Source organism: Paroedura picta, chromosome 2 (genome assembly GCF_049243985.1).
Source record: "Paroedura picta isolate Pp20150507F chromosome 2, Ppicta_v3.0, whole genome shotgun sequence".
Lineage (NCBI taxonomy): Eukaryota > Metazoa > Chordata > Lepidosauria > Squamata > Gekkonidae > Paroedura > Paroedura picta.
This window is the reverse complement of record NC_135370.1, coordinates 122271936-122285256: the sequence shown is the minus strand read 5'-3', so window position 1 is coordinate 122285256 and position 13321 is coordinate 122271936. Positions and strand designations below refer to the sequence as shown.

The 13321-nt window shown below is 43.1% G+C and overlaps 2 protein-coding genes across 3 annotated transcripts in view; both read right to left on the bottom strand.

Annotated features, from left to right (window-relative positions):
• Positions 1-2904, bottom strand: part of MAPK8IP1 (mitogen-activated protein kinase 8 interacting protein 1) — a 63914-nt gene extending 61010 nt beyond the window's left edge. Inside the window, exon 1 of one of the 2 annotated variants that reach the window (XM_077322295.1) lies at positions 2405-2904. In XM_077322295.1, coding sequence (XP_077178410.1) covers positions 2405-2490 — 86 coding nt within the window. In that variant the 5' untranslated portion in view covers positions 2491-2904. The remainder of the gene's footprint in view (positions 1-2404) is intronic. The other variant, XM_077322293.1, reaches the window with a different exon arrangement.
• Positions 2905-8940: 6036 nt separating this feature from the next.
• The window catches only part of CRY2 (cryptochrome circadian regulator 2), a 35039-nt gene continuing 30658 nt past the window's right edge, over positions 8941-13321 (bottom strand). Inside the window, exon 12 of the mRNA XM_077322292.1 lies at positions 8941-11571. Within this exon, the coding sequence (XP_077178407.1) occupies positions 11554-11571 (18 nt within the window). The 3' untranslated portion in view covers positions 8941-11553. The remainder of the gene's footprint in view (positions 11572-13321) is intronic.

Here is a 13321-nt window from a genome sequence, read left to right as displayed (position 1 = left end):
AGGAGATCAGTGGCTAGAACCTTCCTGGTTAGATGAAGCATGAGGTAACAAGGAGGCTGCTGTCTTCATGCACTGCTGAAGGCTTCCTGAAAGTCTTTTATTAGCCACTGTTGGAACCGCAATGGGTGGACTGGGGGGACTGTTCCAGCCAAGCTCTTCTTAAGCACTTAATGAAAGAGATGGGGGACCACTTTGCAAAGGCTCTCTTTGTCACTAGAGCAGGGCCTTGTTGTGGGCTCAAGTTCTGGATACCTGTCTCCTTAAAAAAAAACATACACACACAACAAATACTCTTTGATATTACAGCACGTTGCGCCACTGACACTGGATCTGGACCAACATAAAAAATCATTTTCTTTTTGTTACCTATAAAAGTCATACAAAAAAACTAGCAGAGGGTATCCCGGAAAGTTCAAATGAATACCTGTTGTAACTTAGAAGCAATACTCCTCATAGTCAGAAACACGTTTCTCTCTTTATTGGAACATGGGAGTGGCTCTGTTCTTACAAGGCTTGTTCTTACACCAAACTATTATGTCAGTCCCTGCTCTAGACGGTTTTGAAAGCAGTTGGCTATTAACCAGGAGACCTAAATGGAACCTCCAAGTTTAGCTGTATGCTTCTGAATAGCACTTACTACAACTTCAAATTTACATGGAAGCACTTTGTTTACTTCTCTGCATGTGATAAACTATAGCCTGAATTATTTTGTTTGCTTATTTAGGGATTTATATTCTGCCCTGGTTTCAGAAACTCAGGAATTAGATGGCAGTTGGGTTGGATCATTACCTGGTCCCTTTTGAGTACTAACAATCAAATCAAAAGGAACACAGAACTAGCAGATTCTATGATGTAAGACAGGCTCATTTACATGCAGAATCCCATTTTTAACTTTCTAAAACTGCTCTAGCAAAACGAATCATAATAGGGTCCTATTTTTCTGAAGCCTGAGCATTATGGAAAGTCGGTTTCTTGCAGCCTACTTCAGCTGCACCTTGCAACAGGAAGAATGTCACAGATTTTGGCTTCTTTTCCAGATCAGAAAGGATTTCAACTATAAGATTTCACATTTCAACCAGAAAAATAACAAATAATGAGAAACCAGCAGATCAGAAATCTATGACAAACAGCACCACCCAGCCCCTCGAATTCTTTAAACAAAAATGTCACACACAATTGTATGCTGACCTACTGCCCAGATGCAATGCAAACCTTCAGGAGCAAAATTATAGATCTCTTAGGCATCATAAGCAGCCATGTAACCTTAGATAGATGGGTTTAGGTCCCTTGTGACTGTCTCGGGTCCTGATCATGCTGTTATTTGCACCTCAAAAGCATTATGTCTTCTTCACAATTGTGAACCTTTGATTTTTCAGCTATTTATCTCTCTTTCTAATCCGTATCAATCTGACATTAACCTTGTGGCTTGGGTTTCAATTACAGTATGTAGAGGACATATTTGGAAGGAGATTTCCATTTGCAATCCTATTTTCTAGAAGGTGTTCTGAATAAGAAAATTAAGATATGGGAAAGGTTGAGGGAAACCACAGAATAGTATGAGGAAAAAATTCCCAAAGACAGTGAGTATGAGGAAAACCAGATTTCAGTGGGACTGTATAGTATTATGAGATAGAGATTGTGACAGGAAGATAAGGTGCAGGAGGTTTACTGAGGTAGGAATGCATGCTAAGCAGGGAACAGCCTTAATTTCAGCTACATTCAGGGAAATGTGAAGACAAATCTTTCCTGTTTCCCTTTCTCAAAAGGGGGAGGGGAATCCCCTCCTTCCTTCTGTGTGAGTAGCTGCTGCCCAATGGCAGCTTGGCTCCATTTACTACCTCAAAGAGCCATGCATTAGCAAGGGCCCACTACCGCACCTGTTTACAAGGGGAGATGGACTATGAACGCCCACCTGGTGGGTGATGCTTCATGATGCCAGAATCTCATGTGGTGAGAGATGATGGATAATCTAGCAGGATGGTTTGCAGTCCCCTCTCTCATCTATTCCTAGTGGCCCCACTGTACCCCCACCTCCAGTCTCCTAACTCCCAGGGCCCTGGCATGCAGGGTAATAGGAAATCTTCCCCATTCTCCCTCATCATTCCTTTCCTCTTCCAACCCAGAGACTGGGCATCATTTACCTAAAGCCTTATGATAAACAGCAGGCTGATATGAGGATGGGAGGGGGGGGGACGACAACGAGGAGAATCCCCGTTGTCTGGACAACCACCCCCCACCGCACGAAGGGAGACGACACACTGGGAGAAGCCCTGAGCTCAGGAAGGCTCGGAAAAGCGGGGGCTGGATGGGGCAGAGGGGCAGCCTCGAGGCTGTTGCTCCCCCACCTGCGGCTAAAGCGGCTCCCCTCAGCAAGGACCCCCTGAGAAAGGAGAAACGGCGGTACCTGAAATTGGGGGGCGAGGCGAGATGCAACCCCAAGAATGGGGAGGATCCAGCGGGGGACGTGGCTCCTTTCTCTCTCTCCGCCATTCTCCCTCTCCATGCAGGCGGGAGGGGAGGGGAGGGGAGGGAGAGGCTGCTGAGGCTGGCAGGCAGGCAGGCAAGGCGAAGGGAGGCTTCAGCAGGACGAGCAGACTGCGATTACCCGGGGGGTTTCGGAGAGGGACGCTGGAGGTCAGCGGGAAGGGGGGGGGGGCGCTGCCAGTCGAAGCAGGTTCCTACCGCGGCGGCGGCAGCGGCGGCAGCTGCAAGACAGATGTGGTCTGGCGGCGGCAGCAGCAGCCGCTGCGACCCAGAAGCCGCCCCCGCCCCCTTTCCCGGGGAGCTGCAGCCGGGGAAAACGGGCCCGTCTCCAGGCAGGTGGCCCGCGCGGGGCCGGGGCAGAAGCGACCGGGGAAACAGGCGCAAAGGCGGGCTGAAGGCCCCCGGGGTGGGGTTGACGTCGAAGAGAAGGGGAGGAGCCCTCCCAAGAATGAATGACGAGAGAAGCAGGTGGAAGCAAGAGGAGGGGCCCTCCCTGCGGCCACTGCCGCCCCCTCTCTTGTGGTGCTGCAGGTAGGAGCCCTGCACGGAGCGCCGCGCTTCACAGGGCTCCAGAAGCAAGACGCAGGAAGAGCAGGAGGCCAGGTCTCTGCTCTCAAGGCGCTTACAGTAAAAGCTAACTGCCCGGAGACTGGGGGAAGGGAAGGGATGACAGCAACGGCACTAGCATTTAGGCCTCTACGGGGTTGAGTTCTGCAGAGTCTTCAATAACAAGGCAGGGGCAAGGAGAGAAGAGTATATCTCCTTATGCATTTTTATTATTATTCCCATCTTTCAAGGCACTCAGGGCAGTGGTCTTATTTTAAGCAATACCCAGAGTTTAAATCTTTCCTAAACTTACAACAGTGACCGAATCAAGGAAGACAGGGCACTCACACTTTAAAAACTTGATCTCTCCTGTTAGATCTCATGCATGCTTAAGGCTCATGATTAGTCTCCTTAAGAACATCATCTCTGACCTATTCGCTGTAGGTATAGGTTCATGATCATTTAAAGTAGATTAGTTAACATTGTTGAAACATTGTCATAAATCATGATGGGACAGGTTTCCTACTTGCTCAAACATCTATTATGGGTGGAGATGCTACATCAATAAGGGCACCATACTTCAGGGTGGCCCCCACCTGGTGGAATGAGCTCCCTGAAGAGATCAGGGTCCTGCCTCAACTTCCACAATTCGGCAGGGCCTGCAAAAGGGAGGTCCTGCACCAGGCAGTTGCTTGAGGCCAACTGACTCAAAACATCTACAGGTGCCCCCCTCTCCCCCGACTAAAAAATCAAACCTACCCAGGAATTGCCAGTATTATTGTTTGGATAAAATACTGTTTTACTGTTTCAGTTGGCATGTTATGTCATAATTGTTATCTGTTATATTGCTATATGTTCTATGTAACTGTTCTGCGACGTTTTATGTAAACCGCCCAGAGCCATTTGGAAGGGCGGTATAAAAATCTAAACAAACAAACAAATAAAATAAAGGATAACATAAAAATCATAACATGGCATGAAAATCTTGGACTTACTACAACCTAGCCAGAGCCAACACAGAATAAAACATTTAGCATAAAAAAAAATTGGTACTCTTAAGAGGGTCCTCAGGTGACCAACAGATTGTAAAACTAACTTTAAAAGATCAGCCCCCTTAGTTAAAAGCCTGGGTAAAAATGCCGGCCACTTCAACTGGAATAGGGTGGTTACCAGACAAAGCTCAACAAAGCCCTGTCTCTGGCCACCACTACTCACCTCACCTCTGCTGTCCGGGGAGTAGACCTTGCGAGGAGGGAGGAGGCAATCTTTCAGTTACCACAACATTTAAGAGCCCTAAAGGTGGGAGCGAACTCTTTGAATAATGCCTTGAAACACATGGCCAACCAACAGTTCTTTTAGCACAGGGGTGTACAATCCCCATATCCAGTCCACAACACTAGCCTAACTGCCACCTTCTAAACCAACTTTATGGTACTTTTTTTTCAATTGAGTCCCATGTAAAGAGCATTACAGTAACACAGCCTGGATGTGATCACAGCATGGATCCATCCCAGTGCCACAGACTCACAGAGACAGCTGTTAAGCAGAAACTGAATTGGCATCATCTACAGGTAGCAAAATTGCTGATCTCTTTCATGGGTTTCTGGTAGATATTAAACAGCATGGGGGCAGGACGGATTCTGGTGGGACACATGCCATGAGTCCAAGCAGCAGTCCTACACCACTGCCTTTTGGAATCAGGCAGTCTAATAACAGCATAGCTACAAAGCATAGTGCGACCTAATCTCAACCTGGCCAGCCTCTCCTGAAGGATGTCAGTCAATGGAATTGAAACTGCCTAAAGGTCCACAAAGAGCCTCTTGTGGCGCAGAGTGGTAAGGCAGCCACCTGAAAGCTTTGCCCATGAGGTTGGGAGTTCGATCCCAGCAGCCGGCTCAAGGTTGACTCAGCCTTCCATCCTTCCGAGGTCGGTAAAATGAGTACCCAGCTTGCTGCTGGGGGGTAAACGGTCATGACTGGGGAAGGCACTGGCAAACCACCCCGTATTGAGTCTGCCATGAAAACGCTAGACGGCGTCACCCCAAGGGTCAGACATGACTCGGTGCTTGCACAGGGGATACCTTTACCTTTACCTTTAAAGGTCCACAATAATTAACTATGACATTCTCCCTGAAGTCGCTGGTCAAACCTCATAAAGCCAGTAACTAAAACCATTTCTGTCTAAAACTTGGGCATGAATTGAAGTTGAAATGAGTCTGGATAATCCATCTCCTCCAAGGCCTCCTAAAGCCACCTAGCCACCAGCTAGTCTTCCAAAGAAAGCCACCAACACCCTTCCAAAGAAAGAAAAATTGGCTGCCAGGCAGTAATTATTTAGATCAGGGGTAGTCAGCCTGTGGTCCTCCAGGTGTTCATGGACTACAATTCCCATAAGCCCCTGCCAGAAAACATTGGCAGAGGCTCATGGGAATTGTAGTCCATGGACATCTGGAGGACCACAGGTTGACTACCCCTGATTTAGATCACTGAAATCCAGGGGTACTTTCTTCAGGAGGATCATACATTACTTTCAGCATGGCCAAATAAACATTATTCAAGAATGTAGAATGACTGACTCAGCGGTGTGAAAAACAAAGTTTTCTTTAATAAATGACGTGTCAAATTATTACTCAGTCTTTTTCCCCAAAATTATTGGGTCAAACCAGAACAGGATCCAGATATTAATCCATGTTCTAGACGACTGCCTTGTTCCTGTGTACAAATCAACATAAAATCATCTATTGGCCATAGCAAAAAATTACAGCTCTAATCTAAATACAAATAAACAATAGAGTCCCACCGTTGTATTAATTCCTCAAGCGTTCAAAAATGTCTCACAATTTTTCAAAATCTACACAATAAATAACAATGGATCATTGGTTCTTGCTTCTATACATATTAATAAACACAATACAATATCCCATACATTATACAACATTTGATTTTATATAATCAAAAATATTTATGAGCTTTAGTATCATTTGACCATAGGTTCCTGCATTACACAGAGGATTCTGTCACAAAACTCCATCAACTGGAAGATTGAGACCCAATTTAACACTGCATATCATAAATCAGGGGTAATCAACCTGTGGTCCTCCAGATGTTCATGGACTACAATTGCAGTGCAGGGGCTCATGGGAATTGTGGTCCATGAACATCTGGAGGACCACAGGCTGACTACCCCTGCCATAAATGGCAAACACAACTGAAGACAGAATCAGAATACAAGATGATCTTGATGGCTCAAGAAGTGGGCTGAACTGTTGGCATGTTATATCATGATTGGGGTCACGATGGGTCAGGCACGACTTTGCACCTAACAACCATAAACAGCAGGTGCACCTTGTAAAAAGCCACTTAATGGGACTGCATAATAGAAAACACACCAAATCCTATGAAGTATTCAGACCTTTGGGGCTGAGTTTCCAGAATGAAAATGTAAAAACCCTCCCTTTATAGTATACGAGAAACATCGATGCCCTGGTGGGTAGGGATAGATAATTGCTCAATATGAAAGAAGTGAAGATCTTCAGGACTGCAGTTTCTTTATTTCAAAATGGTCCATCAACAGAGCCTTTCTTACACAATGACATAGTTGGGATTGGTGCTCCATAATTCTAAGTGGTCTGGATGAAATCCTGATGTATAACACTTGACATGGGAATATTACACAATAGATGGTATTTTTAGACAAACAATTAACGAACAATTTCACCTTGATTACATAGCCATTTCCAGAGTTGACAAATTCCTTAACAGGCAACATACATTTATAGCTCATACATGAAACACACTGAAAGTTTCCACTAGGTACTTGCCTTAAAGACACCCCCATCGGATTCTTCCTCAGTCACCAAATCCTTGATGTGACTTCTTCCCCATGTGGACAAGGGTCCCCCCTAGCAGTCCTGTATATCTGATCTCAGATGCCAATGTTTAGAAATATTTTTAACTCTATCAGTATTACTTGAAAACTCAAAAGAACAATTTTATTCAAAGTTCCCTTTTCACCGTACTGTAATATTTCCTGCCTCTTAACTAAAGCGGCTCTGTTACTCGCCTTAAGAATAACTGAATGCGGACAACCCTTTTCTATCAAAGAAACTTATAAACAGTTACTTGCTTCCTTGCAGTCCTCCACTTGAGTATTAATTCTTCTATGATGAAGACACTTACCATGAAGGTTATCTTTAAGATGTGGAGAGTGGAAAATAGTGTAACACAGCAGTTGGTAGGTTTTCAATACTATGATAACACTAATTTACCTCAGACGTAAAATGAGACCATAGTATTCAAAAATTGTATTTTTTCATCATTAGTGCTGACCAAACATTTAATTGTTGGGTGCTGGTTGTTAATCCACCTCTCAAAATCCTGAAAACTTCATCTGTCAGTGTACACCAAAGAAATGTTGTCCAATAAACAAGCATAAAAGAACATGTAATTGCTGAATGGGTTATTAAGCATGTTACATAACTGCTCTACCTCCAGATTAATCATAAATAAATTGGCAACCACCAAGGCTATTACTGAGCCCATTGAGATCTCATGAATCAGCAAAAATATTTCCCTCTCGGACTCAAAACAGTTGTTTTCCAAAATTAAATCCAAAAGGTCTAACAAAAAGGAGTAGGTGGGTTCTGAGTGACGCGGGAGTTCAGGTTTTTCTATCGCATTTCTTGCTTCATCTAAAGGGATGTTAGTGTACAATGAATTTATATCCATGGTAACCAAAATTGCATGGAATCTGGAGCGGTTCTATTGTATTAATAAAGTGAGTTTGTCCTAGGAAAATGTCTCTGAACATGAAAGTCTAAACGTTCCGTAAGAGGTTCCAAAAATGTATCTTGGGTAAAATATAATATATACTAGACATTAAGCCCGTTGTATCTGAAATACAGCAGGCGCTAGTGGGCAGTGGGTGGGTACGGGAGGCCCCCCCACCTGGCGGCCCCCACCCCACCCGGTGTGCCAAGTCACACTCTCAAAATTCAAGTCAGGGTAAGAAGTTGGGAGAACTGAGGAAGGGAGTAGGGATTGTGTTATACAAGGGAGTACTGTGTTCAGTCTCGTGCACCACAGTTGAAGAGGGATGTAGACAAACTCGAGCATGTCCAGAAGAAGGCAACAAAGATGCTGAGGGGTTTGCAGACCAAGATGTATAAGGAAAGGTTGGGGAGCTTGGTCTGTTTTGCCTGGAGATGACTGAGAGGGGATCTGATAACCATCTTCAAGTATTTAAAAGGCTGCCATATACAGGATGGAGCAGAGTTGTTCTCTCTTGCCCCGGAGGGACAGACAAGAACCAATGGGATGAAATTAATTCAAAAGAAATTCCGTCTAAACATCTGGAAGTAGCGGTTTCTCAGTGGAATAGGCTTCCTCAGCGGGGGGTCTCAGTCTTTGGAAATTTTTTAACAGAGGGTGGACAGCCGTATGATGGAGAGGATGATTCTGTGAAGGTTCAGTGGCAGGTTACAATAGATGAGGAATAGGGTTGTGAGTGTCCTGCCCAGTGCAGGGGGTTGGACTAGATGACCCAGGAGGTCCCTTACAACTCTATTATTCTATGATTCTAAGGCAGCGGTTCTCAATTGCGGCAGTGGTGGTGGTGCATGCACAGCCGCTCAACAATCTGGAGGTGGCATGGGGGTGACCAGTGCCATGGCTTCCTTTATTGAGTCAATCCATTTTATAGCAAGTCTTTTCCTGCTGCTTTTGACTTTCCCTAGATCTGTTGTCTTTTCCAGTGAGTCTTGTTTAATCACATGAGTAAAGTGCAATAACCTCAGTCATTTTGGCTTCTATAGAAAGCTCAAACTTGATTGAGAACATACTTGTCTTTCTGGCAATCCGTCATGTTTCAAATATGCTAGATTCATTACCAATTAACTGACATACAACAAATTAGGGTGATAAAGACGTTTATAAAACAAAATGTCAACAAACAACAATTGTCAAAGCTGGAAAACATTTCAAGGAAGATAAGTCACAGTCTCCAAATTTGAAGTGTACAAAGTGCCTTTCTTTCCTACTCTGCAATACAGAACAGGGATGAATTCTTCTCCTGTCCTCTACCATTTGAGGTTGAATATTTAGGAGACAGGCCACTAGAAAAAATGGGTTGTACATAGCTTTCTCAACAGAGGAGCCAGGCATACTAGTTTAGAAAGCAGGCCAGCAGAGAGAAGCATTACTAATTTACTAGATATTTCCCTTTTCAGAAACGACTTGACTTGCTGTTTCACATCTACCATATAACTACCATCTTACAGATGTAGATACATCTTATAGAACTGTATGACCTTCTCCTTGACTGCATAGTTTCAGGTGTCACCAAGTCCCTTACCAGTGTTCTCATATCCAAAGTCCAGTTCCCTACTTCACGTAAGAGTCAGTGTTCTTGCTACGTAAGAGCAGGCTGTCAAGCTCCATATAGTGTCCAGAAATGTTCCTGCATCTGTGATGAGCTTCTTGGAATTTGCTAACACAACCAAAGTACTTTACAGTGCAAAAATTCTGGATAGCTGCATAATACCAGCTACATTAAACTTTCTTCCAAAGATCTTGGAGAACATGGCATTTCCCACTAGTGCAATGCAGGAAGATGTACAACAATCCTGCCAAGGCTACAATGAAATCAAATGATGGAAATCTGAAGGAACTATGAAACTGTTTAGAATTCAAAAAGCTTCAAAGAGCAAGGTAAGGCATGCTGTGCAGGGCACACAACCTGGGAATAATTAAAGATGCAAATTCACTGCAATCTATGGTTGTGAAAATAGAACAGAAGTAAAGTACTGGGGAAATTCTATACATGGGCAATATCTGTTTGCTTTCCTTAATCCAAGTGAATCATCACATAAAAATCATTACAATGGATTTGGTTCAATCCATATATTCTTGCAAGAAATGGGGAAAATATCAGGTAGCTATATGCCAATGAGACTTTCCACAACAGGAAACAGATCTTTTTTTTTCTGAGGAGTATACTTTAGGAAAGAGCCTCTTGTGGCGCAGAGTGGTAAGGCAGCTGCCTGAAAGCTTTGCTCATGAGGTTGGGAGTTCGATCCCAGCAGCCGGCTCAAGGTTGACTCAGCCTTCCATCCTTCCGAGGTCGGTAAAATGAGTACCCAGCTTGCTGCTGGGGGGTAAACGGTCATGACTGGGGAAGGCACTGGCAAACCACCCCGTATTGAGTCTGCCATGAAAACGCTAGAGGGCGTCACCCCAAGGGTCAGACATGACTCGGTGCTTGCACAGGGGATACCTTTACCTTTACCTTTATACTTTAGGAAAAAAATTCACATGTAGGAAGGAGTGAGATAGACAAGAATTACTTTGCCTAATAATTCAAATTCTGGAAAAATTCAGAGTTTGCAAATCAAGTTATATTTATGCACTCTCTCTTATTCTGTAATTTATTTTGCTTCTGTTAGTTTGGGGAAGATGAAGGAACTATATACGGCACTTGAAGCCACAACTTTTGATCACAGGAAATCTTACTCAACAACTCCTCTGATTTTGGAAACTTCACCAGACATTATCATACGTTTTCAGGCATCCTTTTTGTTTTTTTAAAAAACAGACAATTTCATGGAAACTAAAGTTCTGCAATAGTTATATTCTGCAGCATTTTCAGTTTTCCTGCTGAATTGCAGCGCAGATATAGCCCTGCCCAAAGAAAAACTATAAAGTGGCAAGAATACCTCTTCTCAGAATCGTGTGGTAAAAAAGCTGTAGTGGCTTCTCTGGTCAAACAAAATAATTCTTTCCATTCTGACCCTTCACCAACTGAACTACCATCTGGGAAAAATTGGTCATTACTATGCAGTCACTTTAGAATCACTCAGGTTACCCTTGATGTCTGAGGAAGTATGCATGCATGCACACGAAAGCTCATACCTTGAATAAAACTTTGTTGGTCTTAAAGGTGCCACTGGCCTCTAAATTTGTTCTGCTGCTTCAGACCAACACAGCTACCCACTTAAATCAATGTACCCTTATTATAGTTTACATATTTTTGTTAATATTCTCATCTGATGTATGTTTCTCCTGTCTGGATTTCAAAAGACTATTTGGAGTGTTTTAATTGTTGCAGCAGCTTTTGGACCCATGGTGAGCACCATGATATATTTTGCATGGCTCATCTCATTACCTGTTAATTAACAGCAGAGAGAGAACACTTAGTAAATAAAGCTCTAAATGGAGCAACAACTGGATCAGTACATGAGGTAAATGGAATATACTTTGGAATGAGTATGTTTCATTCCAATGTCCTGTCTTAAGACTGCAAACACATCTCAGGAAAGCCAGATATTTGTTCCCTGGGCTTCTGTTTACAGATGAACCTTCCTGACTGCATCCTGTGCTGGAATTGCAGAATCCTTGTGGCAGCCATCCGGGTTACACATTCACACAGACACTCAACAGATGAAGTTGGCCAACGTTCTGATCCTTCTAGCAGTAGACACTGCTATGCTACTGCAGAGGCCACTCCAGTACACAGCTGTTGCCTTGTCATTCTCCGATCTCAGGCTGTAAAGAAATTAAAAAAACCACACACCCCAAAATTAGTTTTCCTCCCCCAGAAAGCAGGGAGGTTTCTTCAAATTCAATGCATCCTCGAAATAGTACTTCCTAGCTATCATTTAGAAAATATTCCTTATAGTATCATTCCACCTGGTCTGATTTTATACCCACTCAATCTTGGAACTGACTTTTTACCATCTTTCACCACCCTTGTTTTACCTTAAGGTTTTTTTTAAAAAAACAAGATGTATGAAATTATGTCATTGGTGTGACTCATCTTAGTTTGGGGCATGACCACTAATGGGTGACAACTCACTAGCTGAAAAGGAATAGTACTATATATTTATTCAGCTAGTCATGTCTCTACATTTTCACTCTCCTCCTCCAACCTTTTCCTAATATCCTTGGTTTTTTTAATATTGGGGGTGGGGGTGTGGAAACTTGTTCCTTTTAGCTTGTCCAACCCCAGCCGGAGGTTTGTAATCTAAGAACAAGGAAGGAGAAGCAATGATTTAGAGAAGCAAGCATCATTTACGTAACTTCTAAAAATATATAAGAAAGGCAAGGTGAAGCTGTTGGGATGCAGTGAATTCCAAAAAAGGGAGAAAAGACAGAAGCATAACATAATCTGCAGTTAAGTGGAAAAGGAGATAATGCAACACTGTAAGACTTAGATAGGGAGATCTGTATCCAGTGCTCACTAACGGTCAAACTACATGAGATTTTAAAGGGTCATTTAAAGTCTTGTGAAATTGGTACTCATCCAGCTGAAGTTAATACTAACCCAACTCTGGACAAATTACAGTTACTCAACCAACCTAACTTATGCTGAGTTTCTTCAAAAAGAAACAGGATTCTTAGGCATTAAGATATCTAACTCTCTTTAGACTATTACAAAATCAGTTTTAGGATGGGAACCAATGGTTTCCTTTCAAAATAAAATTCTTGAACTGCCATCTACTGACCAGTTCAGCAAATCATAGCATGACAACAATCTCCAGGAGACTTCTAACAGAAAGCACCTCCCTTATTCCTCTCTCCTTAGTCCCTTAAACCAAAAAACCCAGTGGTCAATCTATCTGTCCTTTAGAATCATAAATATTCTTAAATGCATGAACAAGAAGATTCAAGTACCCGAATGATGCAAATATTTGTACTTTCTTTCTTTACAGCATTTTCTCTAATTTTTGGCTCTGGATACTACGTAGCTGAGTGGCAGAGGATGCTTAAGCAATCTATCCTTCCTTTTTTCTTTTTTTTGCAGCATTCCAAGTGGAACCATCACATCTCATCCTGCATATGGGGGGGGGGGGGACTACATTTTGGATGCTACAAGGGTACTTCTGCTTCCCTTCCATTACCGAATGTCTAAATCCACTTGTACTGAATTGGGATATGTGATTTAGCTTGGATTAGCCTGAAGAAACTAAATTAAATGCTGATTCAGTTCTTTTCTGGGCTTATCCAAACTAAATTGCAATCCCTATGAATATAAATGGGTCTAATCTGAGAAGGCTCAATCGATTCAGGTTTCATTTAGCTGTCTGAGAAAGACCCCACCCCACAACTGATCCTGTTGGACAGCTTTCAGAAATCCCAGCAGACTGCCTGATGCTGCGGAGAGCCAGCTCTCTGCAGCATCAGCCGATTGTCGGTCTCCAATGGAGATGAATTGATTTGGGTAAACTCAAATCACAGGAACCTAATCCCTGTCCCAAGCCGGTGATTTTGGTATACCGTGAATCAATTTGGCATA